Genomic DNA, 19,034 nt, shown 5'->3' with positions numbered 1-19,034 from the left:
GGTCCTACAGGCCCTTAGTTTTGTCACACCTGGACTACTGTTCAGTAGTGTGGTCAGGTCCTACAGGCCCTTAGTTTTGTCACACCTGGACTACTGTTCAGTAGTGTGGTCAGGTCCTACAGGCCCTTAGTTTTGTCACACCTGGATACTGTTCAGTCGTGTGGTCAGGTCCTACAGGCACACCTGGACTACTGTTCAGTAGTGTGGTCAGGTCCTACAGGCCCTTAGTTTTGTCACACCTGGACTACTGTTCAGTAGTGTGGTCAGGTCCTACAGGCCCTTAGTTTTGTCACACCTGGACTACTGTTCAGTAGTGTGGTCAGGTCCTACAGGCCCTTAGTTTTGTCACACCTGGACTACTGTTCAGTCGTGTGGTCAGGTCCTACAGGCACACCTGGACTACTGTTCAGTAGTGTGGTCAGGTCCTACAGGCCCTTAGTTTTGTCACACCTGGACTACTGTTCAGTAGTGTGGTCAGGTCCTACAGGCCCTTAGTTTTGTCACACCTGGACTACTGTTCAGTAGTGTGGTCAGGTCCTACAGGCCCTTAGTTTTGTCACACCTGGACTACTGTTCAGTCGTGTGGTCAGGTCCTACAGGCACACCTGGACTACTGTTCAGTAGTGTGGTCAGGTCCTACAGGCCCTTAGTTTTGTCACACCTGGACTACTGTTCAGTAGTGTGGTCAGGTCCTACAGGCCCTTAGTTTTGTCACACCTGGACTACTGTTCAGTAGTGTGGTCAGGTCCTACAGGCACACCTGGACTACTGTTCAGTAGTGTGGTCAGGTCCTACAGGCCCTTAGTTTTGTCACACCTGGACTACTGTTCAGTAGTGTGGTCAGGTCCTACAGGCCCTTAGTTTTGTCACATCTGGACTACTGTTCAGTCGTGTGGTCAGGTCCTACAGGCACACCTGGACTACTGTTCAGTAGTGTGGTCAGGTCCTACAGGCCCTTAGTTTTGTCACACCTGGACTACTGTTCTGTAGTGTGGTCAGGTCCTACAGGCACACCTGGACTACTGTTCAGTCGTGTGGTCAGGTCCTACAGGCACACCTGGACTACTGTTCAGTCGTGTGGTCAGGTCCTACAGGCCCTTAGTTTTGTCACACCTGGATACTGTTCAGTCGTGTGGTCAGGTCCTACAAGCACACCTGGACTACTGTTCAGTCGTGTGGTCAGGTCCTACAGGCCCTTAGTTTTGTCACACCTGGACTACTGTTCAGTAGTGTGGTCAGGTCCTACAGGCCCTTAGTTTTGTCACACCTGGACTACTGTTCAGTAGTGTGGTCAGGTCCTACAGGCACACCTGGACTACTGTTCTGTAGTGTGGTCAGGTCCTACAGGCCCTTAGTTTTGTCACACCTGGACTACTGTTCAGTCGTGTGGTCAGGTCCTACAGGCACACCTGGACTACTGTTCAGTAGTGTGGTCAGGTCCTACAGGCCCTTAGTTTTGTCACACCTGGACTACTAATCAGTAGTGTGGTCAGGTCCTACAGGCCCTTAGTTTTGTCACACCTGGACTACTGTTCAGTAGTGTGGTCAGGTCCTACAGGCCCTTAGTTTTGTCACACCTGGACTACTGTTCAGTCGTGTGGTCAGGTCCTACAGGCCCTTAGTTTTGTCACACCTGGACTACTGTTCAGTAGTGTGGTCAGGTCCTACAGGCCCTTAGTTTTGTCACACCTGGACTACTGTTCAGTCGTGTGGTCAGGTCCTACAGGCACACCTGGACTACTGTTCAGTCGTGTGGTCAGGTCCTACAGGCCCTTAGTTTTGTCACACCTGGATACTGTTCAGTCGTGTGGTCAGGTCCTACAGGCACACCTGGACTACTGTTCAGTAGTGTGGTCAGGTCCTACAGGCCCTTAGTTTTGTCACACCTGGACTACTGTTCAGTAGTGTGGTCAGGTCCTACAGGCCCTTAGTTTTGTCACACCTGGACTACTGTTCAGTAGTGTGGTCAGGTCCTACAGGCCCTTAGTTTTGTCACACCTGGACTACTGTTCAGTAGTGTGGTCAGGTCCTACAGGCACACCTGGACTACTGTTCAGTAGTGTGGTCAGGTCCTACAGGCCCTTAGTTTTGTCACACCTGGACTACTGTTCAGTCGTGTGGTCAGGTCCTACAGGCCCTTAGTTTTGTCACACCTGGACTACTGTTCAGTAGTGTGGTCAGGTCCTACAGGCCCTTAGTTTTGTCACACCTGGACTACTGTTCAGTAGTGTGGTCAGGTCCTACAGGCCCTTAGTTTTGTCACACCTGGACTACTGTTCAGTAGTGTGGTCAGGTCCTACAGGCCCTTAGTTTTGTCACACCTGGACTACAGTTCAGTAGTGTGGTCAGGTCCTACAGTCACACCTGGACTACTGTTCAGTAGTGTGGTCAGGTCCTACAGGCCCTTAGTTTTGTCACACCTGGACTACTGTTCAGTAGTGTGGTCAGGTCCTACAGGCCCTTAGTTTTGTCACACCTGGACTACTGTTCAGTAGAGTGGTCAGGTCCTACAGGCACACCTGGACTACTGTTCAGTCGTGTGGTCAGGTCCTACAGGCCCTTAGTTTTGTCACACCTGGACTACTGTTCAGTCGTGTGGTCAGGTCCTACAGGCCCTTAGTTTTGTCACACCTGGACTACTGTTCAGTAGTGTGGTCAGGTCCTACAGGCACACCTGGACTACTGTTCAGTAGTGTGGTCAGGTCCTACAGGCACACCTGGACTACTGTTCAGTAGTGTGGTCAGGTCCTACAGGCCCTTAGTTTTGTCACACCTGGACTACTGTTCAGTAGTGTGGTCAGGTCCTACAGGCACACCTGGACTACTGTTCAGTCGTGTGGTCAGGTCCTACAGGCACACCTGGACTACTGTTCAGTAGTGTGGTCAGGTCCTACAGGCCCTTAGTTTTGTCACATCTGGACTACTGTTCAGTCGTGTGGTCAGGTCCTACAGGCACACCTGGACTACTGTTCAGTAGTGTGGTCAGGTCCTACAGGCCCTTAGTTTTGTCACACCTGGACTACTGTTCAGTAGTGTGGTCAGGTCCTACAGGCAATTAGTTTTGTCACACCTGGACTACTGTTCAGTCGTGTGGTCAGGTCCTACAGGCCCTTAGTTTTGTCACACCTGGACTACTGTTCAGTAGTGTGGTCAGGTCCTACAGGCCCTTAGTTTTGTCACACCTGGACTACTGTTCAGTCGTGTGGTCAGGTCCTACAGGCCCTTAGTTTTGTCACACCTGGATACTGTTCAGTCGTGTGGTCAGGTCCTACAGGCACACCTGGACTACTGTTCAGTAGTGTGGTCAGGTCCTACAGGCCCTTAGTTTTGTCACACCTGGACTACTGTTCAGTAGTGTGGTCAGGTCCTACAGGCCCTTAGTTTTGTCACACCTGGACTACTGTTCAGTCGTGTGGTCAGGTCCTACAGGCACACCTGGACTACTGTTCAGTAGTGTGGTCAGGTCCTACAGGCCCTTAGTTTTGTCACACCTGGATACTGTTCAGTCGTGTGGTCAGGTCCTACAGGCACACCTGGACTACTGTTCAGTCGTGTGGTCAGGTCCTACAGGCCCTTAGTTTTGTCACACCTGGACTACTGTTCAGTCGTGTGGTCAGGTCCTACAGGCCCTTAGTTTTGTCACACCTGGACTACTGTTCAGTAGTGTGGTCAGGTCCTACAGGCACACCTGGACTACTGTTCAGTAGTGTGGTCAGGTCCTACAGGCCCTTAGTTTTGTCACACCTGGACTACTGTTCAGTAGTGTGGTCAGGTCCTACAGGCCCTTAGTTTTGTCACACCTGGACTACTGTTCAGTAGTGTGGTCAGGTCCTACAGGCCCTTAGTTTTGTCACACCTGGACTACTGTTCAGTCGTGTGGTCAGGTCCTACAGGCACACCTGGACTACTGTTCAGTAGTGTGGTCAGGTCCTACAGGCACACCTGGACTACTGTTCAGTAGTGTGGTCAGGTCCTACAGGCCCTTAGTTTTGTCACACCTGGACTACTGTTCAGTAGTGTGGTCAGGTCCTACAGGCCCTTAGTTTTGTCACACCTGGATACTGTTCAGTCGTGTGGTCAGGTCCTACAGGCACACCTGGACTACTGTTCAGTCGTGTGGTCAGGTCCTACAGGCACACCTGGACTACTGTTCAGTAGTGTGGTCAGGTCCTACAGGCCCTTAGTTTTGTCACACCTGGACTACTGTTCAGTCGTGTGGTCAGGTCCTACAGGCACACCTGGACTACTGTTCAGTAGTGTGGTCAGGTCCTACAGGCCCTTAGTTTTGTCACACCTGGACTACTGTTCAGTAGTGTGGTCAGGTCCTACAGGCCCTTAGTTTTGTCACACCTGGACTACTGTTCAGTAGTGTGGTCAGGTCCTACAGGCCCTTAGTTTTGTCACACCTGGACTACTGTTCAGTAGTGTGGTCAGGTCCTACAGGCCCTTAGTTTTGTCACACCTGGATACTGTTCAGTCGTGTGGTCAGGTCCTACAGGCACACCTGGACTACTGTTCAGTCGTGTGGTCAGGTCCTACAGGCCCTTAGTTTTGTCACACCTGGACTACTGTTCAGTAGTGTGGTCAGGTCCTACAGGCCCTTAGTTTTGTCACACCTGGACTACTGTTCAGTAGTGTGGTCAGGTCCTACAGGCCCTTAGTTTTGTCACACCTGGACTACTGTTCAGTAGTGTGGTCAGGTCCTACAGGCCCTTAGTTTTGTCACACCTGGACTACTGTTCAGTCGTGTGGTCAGGTGCCACAAAGAGGGACTTAGGAAAATTACAACTGGCTCAGAACAGGGCAGCACGGCTGGCCCTCGGATCTACACAGAGTGCTAACATTAATAATATGCATGTCAATCTCTCCTGGCTCAAAGTGGAGACGATATTGACTTCATCATGTTGAATGCACTGAGCTGTCAGTTTAAACTACAAGCCCATAACTCTGACACCCATGCGTACCCCACAACACACGCCACCAGAGGTCTCTTCACAGTCCCCAAGTCCAGAACAGACTACGGGAGGTGCACAGTACTACATAGAGCCATGACTACATGATGTTCCACATCAAGTAACTCGTGCAAACAGTAAAATTAGATTTAAATTAGGTAGAAAAATGCACCTTATGGAACAGCGGGGTGAAGACACACAAACACATGATAACATACACACAGGACAACATACACAAAGCTGGCATCAAGGCAAAGGGTGGCTATTTGAAGAATATCAACTATAAAAACATATTTAGATTTATTTAACACTTTTTTTTTGGTTACTACATGATCCCATATGTGTTATTTCATAGTTTTAATGTCTTCGCTATTATTCTACAACGTAGAAAATAGTAAAAACAAAGAAAAACCCTTTAATGAGTAGGTCTTCTAAAACCTTTGACCGGTAGTGTACATACTACCTCAATTACCTCGACTAACCTGTACCCCCTGTATATAGTCTCATTCCTAACCTGTACCCGTGTATATAGTCTCATTACTAACCTGTACCCCTGTATATAGCGTCATTACTAACCTGTACCCCTGTATATAGACTCATTACTAACCTGTACCCCTGTATATAGTCTCATTACTAACCTGTACCCCTGTATATAGTCTCATTACTAACCTGTACCCCCTGTATATAGTCTCATTACTAACCTGTACCCCTGTATATAGCCTCATTACTAACCTGTACCCCTGTATATAGTCTCATTACTAACCTGTACCCCCTGTATATAATCTCATTACTAACCTGTACCCCTGTAAATAGTCTCATTATTAACCTGTACCCCCTGTATATAGTCACATTACTAACCTGTACCCCTGTATATAGTCTCATTACTAACCTGTACCCCTGTATATAGCCTCATTACTAACCTGTACCCCTGTATATAGCCTCATTACTAACCTGTACCCCTGTATATAGTCTCATTACTAACCTGTACCCCTGTATATAGTCTCATTACTAACCTGTACCCCTGTATATAGTATCATTAATAACCTGTACCCCTGTATATAGCCTCATTACTAACCTGTACCCCTGTATATAGCCTCATTACTAACCTGTACCCCTGTATATAGCCTCATTACTAACCTGTACCCCTGTATATAGCCTCATTACTAACCAGTACCCCTGTATATAGTCTCATTACTAACCTGTACCCCTGTATATAGCCTCATTACTAACCTGTACCCCTGTATATAGTCTCATTACTAACCTGTACCCCTGTATATAGTCTCATTACTAACCTGTACCCCTGTATATAGTCTCATTACTAACCTGTACCCCTGTATATAGTCTCATTACTAACCTGTACCCCTGTATATAGCCTCATTACTAACCTGTACCCCTGTATATAGCCTCATTACTAACCAGTACCCCTGTATATAGTCTCATTACTAACCTGTACCCCTGTATATAGTCTCATTACTAACCTGTACCCCTTGTATATAGTCTCATTACTAACCTGTACCCCTGTATATAGCCTCATTACTAACCAGTACCCCTGTATATAGTCTCATTACTAACCTGTACCCCCTGTATATAGTCTCATTACTAACCAGTACCCCTGTATATAGTCTCATTACTAACCTGTACCCCCTGTATATAGTCTCATTATTGTTATTTTATTGTTGCTTTTTATTATATATATATATTTTTTTTTTAAATTTTATTTTTAAACTTCAGTTAATTTAGTAAATACTTCAGCACTTAAAACTGCATTGTTGGTTAAGGGCTTATAAGCATTTCCCTGTTGTATTCAGCATGTGACATGACATTAGATTTGAATTATTGTATCTAAACCGCTGTGAAATTATAATTTCAAGAACCAGAAATATTACATCTTCAGCTGGTTTTACAAAACATAAACTAAAACTTAAGAACAGGAAGCATAGAAATAGTGCATATAGAACACATCTACAACTTCTTATTTCTGTCCAGAGGATAGGGGGCCATGTCCTAGAGAGGGGCCAGTTTCTGTCCAGAGGATAGTGGGCCATGTCCTATAGAGGGGCCAGTTTCTGTCCAGAGGATAGGGGGTCATGTCCTAGAGAGGGGCCAGTTTCTGTCCAGAGGATAGGGGGCCATGTCCTAGAGAGGGGCCAGTTTCTGTCCAGAGGATAGGGGGCCATGTCCTAGAGAGGGGCCAGTTTCTGTCTAGAGGATAGGGACCACAACCAGATAAGCATTAGACTGGTGGCCAGTCACTGTTTAGCTACAACTTTCCTCACTCTTCATGCTCCAGTGGCACATGACACCAAAAGGAGTGGAAAGTACAGAAACGAGCCCCTCTCTATGAATGTTATAGCTAAACAAAGCCTAGCAACCAGTCTAGGTAACCACAGCAACTGGCAGTCACCGGCGTGGGTGGGAATCGCATTCTCAAATTTATTTCCATTCCATTGATAGAGAGACAACTCCTGGAAGAAAACAACTGTCAACTTCTAAAATGGGAAGAAAAAAAAAGATTTTAATCCACCCATTTTGAGTAGGATTGATTTGAGTCCATTTAAGTTTAAATCTTGCCGGTCACGGCTCCTCTGGTCACACAGGAAGGACAGTAGTACTCCATGAGTGTGAACCTCCGGGCTGGAACACACAGGACTGACTGGGGTTTAAAAGTGAGGCCTTCTCTGTCGGGCAGTGTACTTTGTGTCAGCTCGGACTTCCCTGGAAAACAGAACACACCACAGAGAGGGAAGACTGTAAGAGACCAGCCTTTCTGTTACAGAGCCTGATGACTTTCTTCAAATGGGGTTGTAAACTATATGAACATCATAATGTTAACCTGTACAGGATCAGGATCCAATGAGCCCAATGAGAGAGTAGCCAGGATCCCTGCCCAAATGAGACAGAGTAGCCAGGATCCCTGCCCAAATGAGACAGAGTAGCCAGGATCCCTGCCCAAATGAGACAGAGTAGCCAGGATCCCTGCCCAAATGAGACAGAGTAGCCAGGATCCCTGCCCAAATGAGACAGAGTAGCCAGGATCCCTGCCCAAATGAGACAGAGTAGCCAGGATCCCTGCCCAAATGAGACAGAGTAGCCAGGATCCCTGCCCAAATGAGACAGAGTAGCCAGGATCCCTGCCCAAATGAGACAGAGTAGCCAGGATCCCTGCCCAAATGAGACAGAGTAGCCAGGATCCCTGCCCAAATGAGACAGAGTAGCCAGGATCCCTGCCCAAATGAAAGAGTAGGCAGAGGGGTACATACCTGCCCTGTCTTCTCCTCCTCTCCTTCTTCTCTAGGACCCAGTCTTTTCCCTTCTTTGCAGACTTGCCCTTCATGTTCCTAAAGCGAGATCTTTACAAAAGACAAAACAGGAAATGACCACCAGTAGACACAGGAAGGGATTGAGACACCTTCGCTCTAAACAACCTGTAGCTATGTTTTTACATATTTCATCTTCAACTCAGCTCCGTGTCTTCTCTGACAGATGTGATCAGTGTCATTGTAAAGGACGTCACACTGCTTGCTAAGCCATTTCCTCCTGATTCGGCTCATACCAAGGCTCCAACCCAGGACCTCTGTCTCGCAAACACACAGGATTACACCCACTAACTTCTTGGTGACTGGGGGGCAGTATTGAGTAGCTTGGATGAATAATGTGCCCAGAGTAAACCTGGTACTCAGCCATAAAAGCTAGAATATGCATATAATTAGTATATTTGGATAGAAAACACTCTGAAGTTTCTAAAACTGTTTGAATGATGTCTGTGAGTATAACAGAACTCAAATGGCAGGCGAAAACCAGAGAAGAAATCCAACCAGGAAGTGGGAAATCTGAGGTTAGTCGATTTTCAACTCCGCCCCTATTGAAGATACAGTGGGCTATTGGTCATGTTGCACTTCCTAAGGCTTCCACTAGATGTCAACAGTCTTTAGAAACTTGTTTGAGGCTTCTACTGTAAAGGAGGGGCTCATAAGGGCGGTTTGAGTCAGTGGTCTGGCAGAGTGCCACAGGCTCGTGACGTGCGGTCATGAGAGAGTTAGCTCGCTTTCCATTGCATTTCTGAAGACAAAGGAATTCTCCGGTTGGAACATTATTGAAGATTGATGTTAAAAACATCCTAAAGAAGGATTCTATACATCGTTTGACATGTTTCTACGGACTGTAACAGAACTTTTTGCCATTTTGTCTGCTCCTAGTGAACGCGCTTCGTAACTTTGGATTTGTTTACAAAATGCGCTAACAAAAGTAGCTATTTGGACATAAAGGATGGACATTATCGAACAAATCAAACATTTATTGTGGAACTGGGATTCCTGGGAGTGCATTCTGATGAAGATCAAAGGTAAGTTAATATTTATAATGCTATTTCTGACTAATGTTGACTACACAACATGGCGGATATTTCTTTGGCTGCTTTGGGCTCTGACCGCCGTACTCAGATTATTGCATGGTGTGCTTTTTCCGTAAAGTTTTTTTGAAATCTGACACAGCGGTTGCATTAAGGAGAGGTTTATCTAAAGTTCCATGTATAATAGTTGTATCTTTTATCAATGTTTATTATGAGTGTTTCTGTAAATTGATGTGGCTCTCTGCAAAACCACTGCATGTTTTGGAACTACTGAACATAACACTTCAAAGTAAAATTAGATTTTCGGATATAAATATGCACTTTATCGAACAAAACATACATGTATTGCGTAACATGATGTCCTATGAGTGTCATCTGATGAAGATCATCAAAGGTTAGTGATTATATTTCTGCTTTTTGTGACTTCTATCTTTGGCTGGAAAAATGGCTGTGTTTTTCTGTGACTTGGTGGTGACCTAACACAATCATTTGTGGTGCTTTTGCTGTAAAGCCTTTTTGAAATCAGACACTGATGGCTGGATTAACGATAATTTTATCTTTAAAATGGTGTAAAATACTTCTATGCTTGAGGAATTTTAATTATGAGATTTTTTGTTGTTTTGAATTTGGCGCCCTGCACTTTCACTGGCTGTTGGCGGGGTGGGACTCTACCGTCCCTAATATCCCAGAGAGGTTAAGTGTCTTACTCGAGACACAGAAAAACTATTTGGACGAGCAAGTGGACACACTTCAGGCTGAGTTTCCCATATCTCCATCTGCTACATCACGTGATGTCAGAGGGCGGAAAAGCTGCCCGGGCAGTAACTGTAGTCAGGCAGGAAGACAGCCCTCTGTCTCTCTGGGAGATGAGCCTGGCCTGACGACAAGACCTGTCCAAATGCCATCTACCCCAACTATGTTCATGCATTGATTAATGAGTCTTCTCATTAGCATAAATGGTGGTAAACAATCACTACAACACTTCTAAAGTTGAGGATGTTATTTCTTTACCTCTGTCCTGTGAATTGGACTTGATTTGGGACGTCCCTGTCCACTGTCTCTGACACTAGCCCCTGAAACACAGGGACCACAAACCATCAGCGTTCAGCATTCAAGACAACAGTCTCTACAAATGAGCCCTTATTCTTTTCCTCACCTTGGGTAGGGTTCCTGAAAACCCAGCGAACAGACACAGGAAGAACCTGATGGGGGAAGAAAAAAAATCAGAGAAGAATGTCAGTTTTAGTCATTTAGCAGCCACTCTGATCCAGAGAGACTTACAGTTAAGAGCATTCATCTTAAAGTAACTAGGTGGGGACAACCACGTATCACAGTCATAGTAAGTAAAACCATCCCTCAATAAAGTAGTTCCCTAGCAGTCAGTAGTGTGAGTGTGAGTGCCAGAAAGACATGGATTTGTGTGTGTGTTTCTAGTATGACCACCAACTGATGACCATAGAAATAGAATCTGACATCATTGACTCATTATGACATCATTGACTCATTATGACATATTTATGCCATCATTGACTCATTATGATATCATTATGCCATCATTGACTCATTATGATATCATTATGCCATCATTGACTCATTATGATATCATTATGCCATCATTGACATCATTATGCCATCATTATCTCATTATGACATCACTGACTTAACCGGAGAGGCCCATTCTATTGGTTAAATTTGTATGGTGACTACCAAACCAGGTTGGGCCGCTGGGCGGCAGGGGGGGCGGGGAAACTCACTTTTTGGCCTTGGTGCTGTTAGGATAGTCCACCACCATGCCTCCACTGAAGCCTGCCTTCATGGCCTGGGATGTAATCAGTTCCAGCTGCACACAGTCAAGTCTATTATTCATTTGCACAGCACAGACAAACACTGAAACGCTGGCTGGCAGGTTCACCTCTCAATGTTAACAATAGTAAAATATTAAAGTAACAAAGGTGTCATAAAATAGAACATTTAGTATGAATATATATAGAAGGAAGACAGTCAACAACAGTACACAGATGAGAAGAGCAACTACAGGTCAGGAGTGGTCAACCAGGTGTCACGGAGTGTGTCGGCATGTTTCTGTGGAGATTAACTTTAATAAACTATTTTCATATCACTGTACCTGCTCAGAGTTCTCTGGGTAAAGCTGAAACACTGCACGGGCTCCTCTTGACTAAAAAGATACGGGACAATAACACAAGTAGTCAGATTGGACAGAGGTCCCTAGGGATCTCACCAGGGAGGAGGAGTTAGATTGGACCGAGGTCACTAGGGATCTCACCAGGGAGGAGTAGAGTGTACTGAAGAAGGTGTAGAGCCTCTTGGGGGGGCTGTGAGTCTTTTTGTCAGCATTGCAGAGCCACTGGAGAGCAGAAATACTGAGGGATGAGACAAAGAGGTAGGGGAGGACACAGACACAGGTGATAGGTAGAAAGAGAAGGATGGAGACAGACAGAAGGAGACATTACTAACTCAGTCTTGACAAGTCCATCAATAGTAATTTCTCAGTAGAGAACTCAGGTCTCTCTTAGAGGACAGGAAGGACAAGCTCTTTACCTGATGCAGCCATCAAAGGTCCCAGGCCTGAAGGGCAATCCCTCCCCCATATCCCCCAACACAAGGTCTCCCTCCACCTCCCGATCCAGCGCTACATCTAGAGACAAGGACACAGCACTGGTCAACAGCGGAGCACAACAAACAAATATTGACTGCTATATTTCAGGTTGCTGATCCATCTCTAAATATGAATGCAATATTTTTGCGCCAGGAATGACACCAATGGCTGTGCTGACGCCCACTCAACCACACTCACCCAACATGGCTGTGCTGATGTCCACTCCAACCCAGAAATGTCCCTCCTCTGACAGGTAGTCCCCACTTAGCCCGGAGCCACACCTGACGGGACAAGTTATAAAGACACATTCAGTCTAAAGTAGTTTTGATGTTGTTTTGTTCTCCTACCCAGACTCATTACATTAACGAGAGCCCTCAGCAGTCCCCTGGCTTGTACACATACCCTACATCGAGCAGGAAACAGGGCTGGTCCTCAGGCAGGTTCAGCAGCTCCACAGCTCTCTCAGACATCTGGCTCTGGATCTCAATCATCCGAGAACTGGAAATCCACGAGGAAATGATTGAACAGTTGATTACTTAGCTACCCTTGAATCATATTACAGTCTACTGTCTCAAAGAGATTGCATCAAGGACAGCCTCTGGTCAGTATGTAAATGGTAAAAATGCAACGATTTGTATTCAAACGATTCGTATTATGCAGGTCATTATCAAACCCCGAACTCACTTCTGAGAATATTTCTTGGCCTCCTCTTCGTTATAGAACTGCAGAACGAGTAGAAATCAAAACACAAGAAGTTAAGTGCTGCGTGCAGGTAAACACAAGATGTGTCGCGGAAATGTTGTCCACATAATGAAGTAAACATAACTAGTCACTTGCTAGGTAGGTATTTTTGGAACAGATCACTAGCTAACTAACTTAGCAAACGTGTGTTTTCTTACAGTTAATGCGGCTAACGTTAGCTAGCTCTCGTCTGTCTTAAAAAACAAACACATCATACTAACAATTTCAGGCGGAGCCATATGCTCGGGTCTTCGACAACTTGAGGCCATGTCTAATTTTGTTTACTACAAGATATCTACGAATGATCGATTTAAACCAAAAAACCTTAAACGTTTTTATGATGTCTGGCTACAGCTGAGGCTCCACATGTGAGTGTGACGTGGTATTTCAGCGACAAGGAAAGGGGCACGTAATTTAAAGAGACAGCCGCGTAGTTGGGGAAAAACAATACTATTAGAAACTACTTCAACAACCAAAACGGCATTTTGAATGAAATGCATATCTAAACACAATTTTAAAGCATACGAAAAAATAATTTGCACAAGACCATCACATCAGAGAGGAAGAGGCGATAATTGAGAACGTTCAAACCCCAATTCCTCGTATATGATTGGATGACAGAATATGTTTTGTGACCACTTCCCATTTACATATTCTCTCATTGGTCTGCTATACATTTTACCGGATCCCACCCCTGTCTTCTTCGTTTCTGTCATTTCTCCATGGCCGCTGTACCTGCTGCTACGGGAGAATGGCGGAGGTCAGTCGGAGATTGGGGAGCGGAGTTTACAGATTTTCAGCTATCAGAAACGCACCGACTCACTCCATCCCCTGCGCCGAAGATCGACCACACGAAACGATGTCAGTAGCAGCAGCAGCAACCTCTATAATTGGAGCCAGAACCTTTAAAGCCAAGGTAACCGGACAAGGGATTTACGAATGTCACCCGGTGTCAACAAGGGACAGTCAGGCGAGTTCCTGGGAACCTGAACGTAACAACCGCAAAGAGAATGCACAGGAATGCACGGAGACAGAACACATTCATCAAATACTTTCTAGGCTAAAACATGAGAACAGACTGGGGTATGGGACATTACTTTGGTCAAGTAGTGATTTGCTTTTATTAGACATTAATGCTAAACCCGTTATCATATTAGCAACTGTTCAGGATAGTGAGCTCAGACGGTCACCATTGTACCTGTGGCCCAGTGTACAGCCTCTGTCCAAGGGTAACCTAGTAACAGTGCACAGGATGATGTGTTGGAATAGCAGAGGTGTTGTCATGGCCACCTTACACCCTGAAATCTTTGGGTCACCTCAGCAGCTCCAAGCATTCAGCACGGTCATGCTGACAGAGCAGCAGTCAGGCCGGTTTCGACCTCACCCAGAGGTCCTGTACTCCACCAGGACTTACAGCTGGAGGAGCAAAAACAACCAGTCAGACTTCCCGCCTCTTCACAGGAGCAGAACGGCCTACTACGACATCCTCCGAGTGTCCCCAAGCGCCACCCAATCCCAAATAAAAACAGCATATTACAAGCAGTCGTTCATCTACCACCCAGACAAGAACCCCGACAACGAGGAAGCCACCCAGCGTTTCTCTGAGATCACCGAGGCCTATAGCGTGCTGGGGAGCATGGCCCTGAGGAGGAAGTACGACCGCGGCATCCTCAGTGGGTCAGACATCCGGGGGGCAGGGAGACCCTCGGACCGGGAGGCCACCTCCAGCAACAGAGCCTCTGGCCCACAGCAGCATCAACAACAGCAGAGATCCCGACGGTTCTCCAACGTTGGAGGGAAGGCCATGTTTGACTTTGATGCCTTCTTCCAGGCTCACTATGGAGAGCAGCTGCAGAGGGAGAAGGAGCTGAGGGCCAGAAGGGCCCAGTACCAGCAGAAACAGCAGCAGGATTATAAGCAGTGGAAGCTGGGGAAGATGTTGGAGATTACTGTAGGGGTGCTGCTGGCCATGGGAGGAGTCATCTTCTTCAGTATCACCAGGTCCTGAAATAGAAATAAACCAATCTGTCCCTACCTACCTGTTGAGGTTCTGTCTTTGTGAAACACTTCAATCAACCACTTGTCCAATGTTTAAATTTCTCTCTCTTCCCAGGTTATTTTCACAATAAACCGTTGACTTTCGACAAGAATAGCAGACAGTGATGTCGTTAATGGGCCCTACTCTCCCGAGTGTCATTATCAGAACTGGTACCAGACTTTAGCCTACTTCCTTTCTACACAAGTGATTATAGCCACACATGCATGGCCGAGCTCTTCTAAAAACTCAAAAACGACAGTTGTTTTATACAGAGATGATTTAGTTAGTTAAGTTGGATCCCCATTAGCTGTTGCACATGCAGCAGCTCCTCTTCCTGGGGTCCACACATTTACATGGACCTTTTAGTGATTTAGCAGACTCTCCTATCCAGAGTGACTCACAGCAGTACATTCACCTTAAGATAGCTAGGTGGGACAATGACATGTCACAGGCATAGTAAGTACACATTTCCTCAATGAAGTAAGAGGTGGTGGGGGGTTTATTTACAATACTCTGAAGTGGTAGGGTTTCAGGTGCTTTCGGAAGATGGGCAGGGACTCTGCTGTCCTAGCTTCAGGGGGAAGATGGGAAGGGACTCTACTGTCCTAGCTTCAGGGGGAAGATGGGAAGGGACTGCTGTCCTAGCATCAGGGGAAGATGGGGAGGGACTCTACTGTCCTAGCTTCAGGGGGAAGATGGACAGGGACTCTACTGTCCTAGCATCAGGGGGAAGATGGGCAGGGACTCTACTGTCCTAGCTTCAGGGGGAAGATGGGAAGGGACTCTGCTGTCCTAGCTTCAGGGAGAAGATGGACAGGGACTCTACTGTCCTAGCTTCAGGGGGAAGATGGACAGGGACTCTACTGTCCTAGCTTCAGGGGGAAGATGGGCAGGGACTCTACTGTCCTAGTTTCAGGGGGAAGATGGACAGGGACTCTACTGTCCTAGCTTCAGGGGGAAGATGGGAAGGGACTCTGCTGTCCTAGCTTCAGGGAGAAGATGGACAGGGACTGCTATCCTAGCTTCAGGGGAAGATGGTTCTACATTGGGGCGCCAGGACAGAGAAGAGCCTGGACTGGGCTGCAAAACACAAAACATAAAATACATGACAGAGTACAGAACATTTACTTTATATACAAGAACAACAAGATGATAATAATACATTGAATATAAAATAGTAAATTATAATGTTTCTAGAGATCTGGGAGGATGACGTCATCCCTGTTTCTATTGGTTCAGTCAGATACAGTGAATAGAGGCCTGAGACTCAGCACTGGTTTAGAATATAACTATTGTACAGTTTGGCCAGGGACTACAGTGTTGTAAGGACTGTGGAATATACAGTAGGTCATTTCTATTTTATTTATTTATTTAACCTCTGTAGTAGTACTGTAGTCTGTACCTCTGTAGTAGTACTGTAGTCTGTACCTCTGTAGTAGTACTGTAGTCTGTACCTCTGTAGTAGTACTGTAGTCTGTACCTCTGTAGTAGTACTGTAGTCTGTACCTCTGTAGTAGTGCTGTAGTCTGTACCTCTGTAGTAGTACTGTAGTCTGTACCTCTGTAGTAGTACTGTAGTCTGTACCTCTGTAGTAGTACTGTAGTCTGTACCTCTGTAGTAGTACACTAGTCTCTACCTCTGTAGTAGTACACTAGTCTCTACCTCTGTGGTAGTACACTAGTCTACCTCTGTAGTAGTACAGTAGTATCTGAAATGCAGAGGAGGCTTCTGAGGGGAGGACGGCTCATAATAACGTCTGGAATGGAGTCTGTGGAATGGTATCAACCACATGGAAACCATGTATTTAGTACCATTCCACTCGTTCCGCTCCAGCCATTACCACGAGCCCATTCTCCCCAATTAACGTGCCACCAACCTCCTGTGCTGAAATCACAGACAAGTGTATGCTGGGATGTTATTACTGTGAGGTGGCAGGTTCCCTAGTGGTTAGAGCATTGGCCCAGTAACCCAAAGGTTGCTGGATCGAATCCTTGAGCTGAAAAGGTTAAAAAAATATATATATATCTGTCATTTTACCCCTGAATAAGGCAGTTAACCCACTCTTCCCCTGAACAAGGCAGTTAACCCACTGTTCCCCTGAACAAGGCAGTTAACCCACTGTTCCCCTGAACAAGGCAGTTAACCCACTGTTCCCCTGAACAAGGCAGTTAACCCACTGTTCCCCTGAATAAGGCAGTTAACCCACTGTTCCCCTGAACAAGGCAGTTAACCCACTGTTCCCCTGAACAAGGCAGTTAACCCACTGTTCCCCTGAACAAGGCAGTTAACCCACTGTTCCCCGGTAGGCCATCATTGTAAATAAGAATTCGTTCTTGCCTGACTTGCCTGGTTTAATAAAATGTCAAATACAATAGGCCTAGAAGACCAGTCAATAAGCATATATTTTGTCCACTAGAGGGCACTGTTCTCCATCAGTTCAAAAAACAAGTGAGTACTGAGTAGTGTTCAAATTAATATGTTGTGTTGTGATATAAGGCGGATTGGTGCTAGATCAAATGTCCCGTGGGTTACTTAGAAACAGAAGACACGACAGGGCCGTTGTAAGAGTTTGCTCACGTGTTTTATTCACAGAAATATATAAAAGGACTCCGTGAAGTACATCACTTTGTACAAAATTTCACAGACTCTTCAAAACTCAGCCGGACAACAGAAAACCACCAGCATTAAGAGGAAACCAGTCCGTCACTAGCCTCTTGATATGTGAACAAGTCTGCTGTGACTCGCCGGTGACACCGAGAACAACGGAGAATGACGTCAAATTTTAAACTCGATAGGAAACAGTCACGCACAACGGGCTGAGGAATACTACTCTTGAAAAATACGATTTGAATTGTACCTGCTGTCAGTCAGACTATAGGGAAACGGGCGTCGTCGCCATAACGACCACGCTAGACAGGACAGGAAGTACAGCATTTTCTAATTACAAAATGCTATTTCAAAAACAACCTATTGTCAATTCAGCCTCCGGGGGGAGGGGGGGGAAACTACCACCAGACCATCTGAACAGTTCTAGGTCCCTCCCACTAGAGTTCACCAGCAGGCCGCACACACAACAAGGCAGCGGTGCCGTTGCGTAGCACCAAGTCCCCCAAACTACGGTCGTCAAGTCCCCCAAACTACGGTCTTTCAAGTCCCCCAAACTACGGTCGTCAAGTCCCCCAAACTACGGTCGTCAAGTCCCCTAAACTACGGTCGTCAAGTCCCCCAAACTACGGTCGTCAAGTCCCCCAAACTACGGTCTTTCAAGTCCCCCAAACTACGGTCGTCAAGTGCCCCAAACTACGGTCGTCAAGTGCCCCAAACTACGGTCGTCAAGTCCACCAAACTACGGTCGTCAAGTCCCCCAAACTACGGTCGCCAAGTCCCCCAAACTATGTTCATCAAGTCCCCCAACCATCTCACAAAGAGGAAGTCCAGGACCAGGTTCAGGAAACACAACTGTAGCACATCAAACATCACAAACATCCGTCTTCAGGCTGTACATCACATCAGATATTAGTCAAATCCATAGAGGTCACCTAGAACAACCCTCCCTCCCCTCAGGTTCTGTTGTTTTCATACTGTAGCTTACAACTATAACTGCCATAGATGTTTATATCACCATCGCTTGGCTCTCAGACGGTTGTCTTGTAGGCGCTTGCCATCGTATAGGGGCTCCTGAGTGGTGCAGCGGTCTAAGACACTGCCTCAGTGCAAGAGGCATCACTACAGTCTCTGGTTCGAATCCAGGCTACATCACATCTGACTGCGATCGGGAGTCCCATAGGGCGGCCCATAATTGGCCCAGCGTTGTCCAGGTTTAGCCGGGGTAGGGCCGTCATTGTAAATAAGAATTTGTTCTTAACTGACTTGCCTGGTTAAATAAAACATAAAAAAAAAAAAATACAATATAGCACTTATGTCCAACTTATATTCTGCATTGTCTCCAAAACAACAGTCTATATACGCCTGGAAGCAAAACATGGCCTGGTTCCTCTCTAGGTTTCTAATCTCCACCCGGCACAGCCAGAAGAGGACTGGCCACCCCACATAGCCTGGTTCCTCTCTAGGTTTCTTCCTAGGTTCTGGCCTTTCTAGGGAGTTTTTCCTAGCCACCGTGCTTCTACACCTGCATTGCTTGCTGTTTGGGGTTTTAGGCTGGGTTTCTGTACAGCACTTTGAGATATCAGCTGATGTACGAAGGGCTATATAAATAAATTTGATTTGATTTGAATATTATGCATTGAATTTGACTGGATTACAGGAGCAGCCTTCGCTGTGAAAGTGTTGCCAGCTGCACCTTGTTGATATGTGACTGGATTACAGGAGCAGCCTTCG

At 46.3% G+C, this 19,034-nt stretch overlaps 2 protein-coding genes across 2 annotated transcripts; one reads left to right on the top strand and one right to left on the bottom strand.

Moving 5' to 3' along the window:
• Window positions 1-6,605: 6,605 nt before the first annotated feature.
• bud23 (BUD23 rRNA methyltransferase and ribosome maturation factor) lies at window positions 6,606-13,202 on the bottom strand. Its single transcript, XM_036961674.1, has 12 exons — window positions 12,880-13,202; window positions 12,602-12,639; window positions 12,320-12,415; window positions 12,116-12,198; window positions 11,860-11,956; window positions 11,585-11,681; window positions 11,426-11,476; window positions 11,055-11,140; window positions 10,457-10,502; window positions 10,312-10,373; window positions 8,213-8,302; window positions 6,606-7,667 (listed from the first exon to the last, which is right to left on the bottom strand). The coding sequence occupies exons 1-12, from the start codon at window positions 12,925-12,927 to the stop codon at window positions 7,613-7,615; spliced, it is 849 nt and encodes a 282-aa protein (XP_036817569.1). The 5' UTR covers window positions 12,928-13,202; the 3' UTR covers window positions 6,606-7,612.
• A 131-nt stretch (window positions 13,203-13,333) lies between these two features.
• Window positions 13,334-14,808, top strand: dnajc30b (DnaJ (Hsp40) homolog, subfamily C, member 30b). Its single transcript, XM_021581615.2, has one exon. It carries the CDS (start codon window positions 13,410-13,412, stop codon window positions 14,664-14,666), a length of 1,257 nt encoding a protein of 418 aa, XP_021437290.2. The 5' UTR covers window positions 13,334-13,409; the 3' UTR covers window positions 14,667-14,808.
• The last annotated feature ends 4,226 nt before the right edge of the window (window positions 14,809-19,034 follow it).

This window comes from Oncorhynchus mykiss, chromosome 24 (genome assembly GCF_013265735.2).
Source record: "Oncorhynchus mykiss isolate Arlee chromosome 24, USDA_OmykA_1.1, whole genome shotgun sequence".
In the NCBI taxonomy this organism is placed as follows: Eukaryota; Metazoa; Chordata; class Actinopteri; order Salmoniformes; family Salmonidae; genus Oncorhynchus; species Oncorhynchus mykiss.
This window is presented reverse-complemented; position numbering and strand designations above follow the sequence as displayed.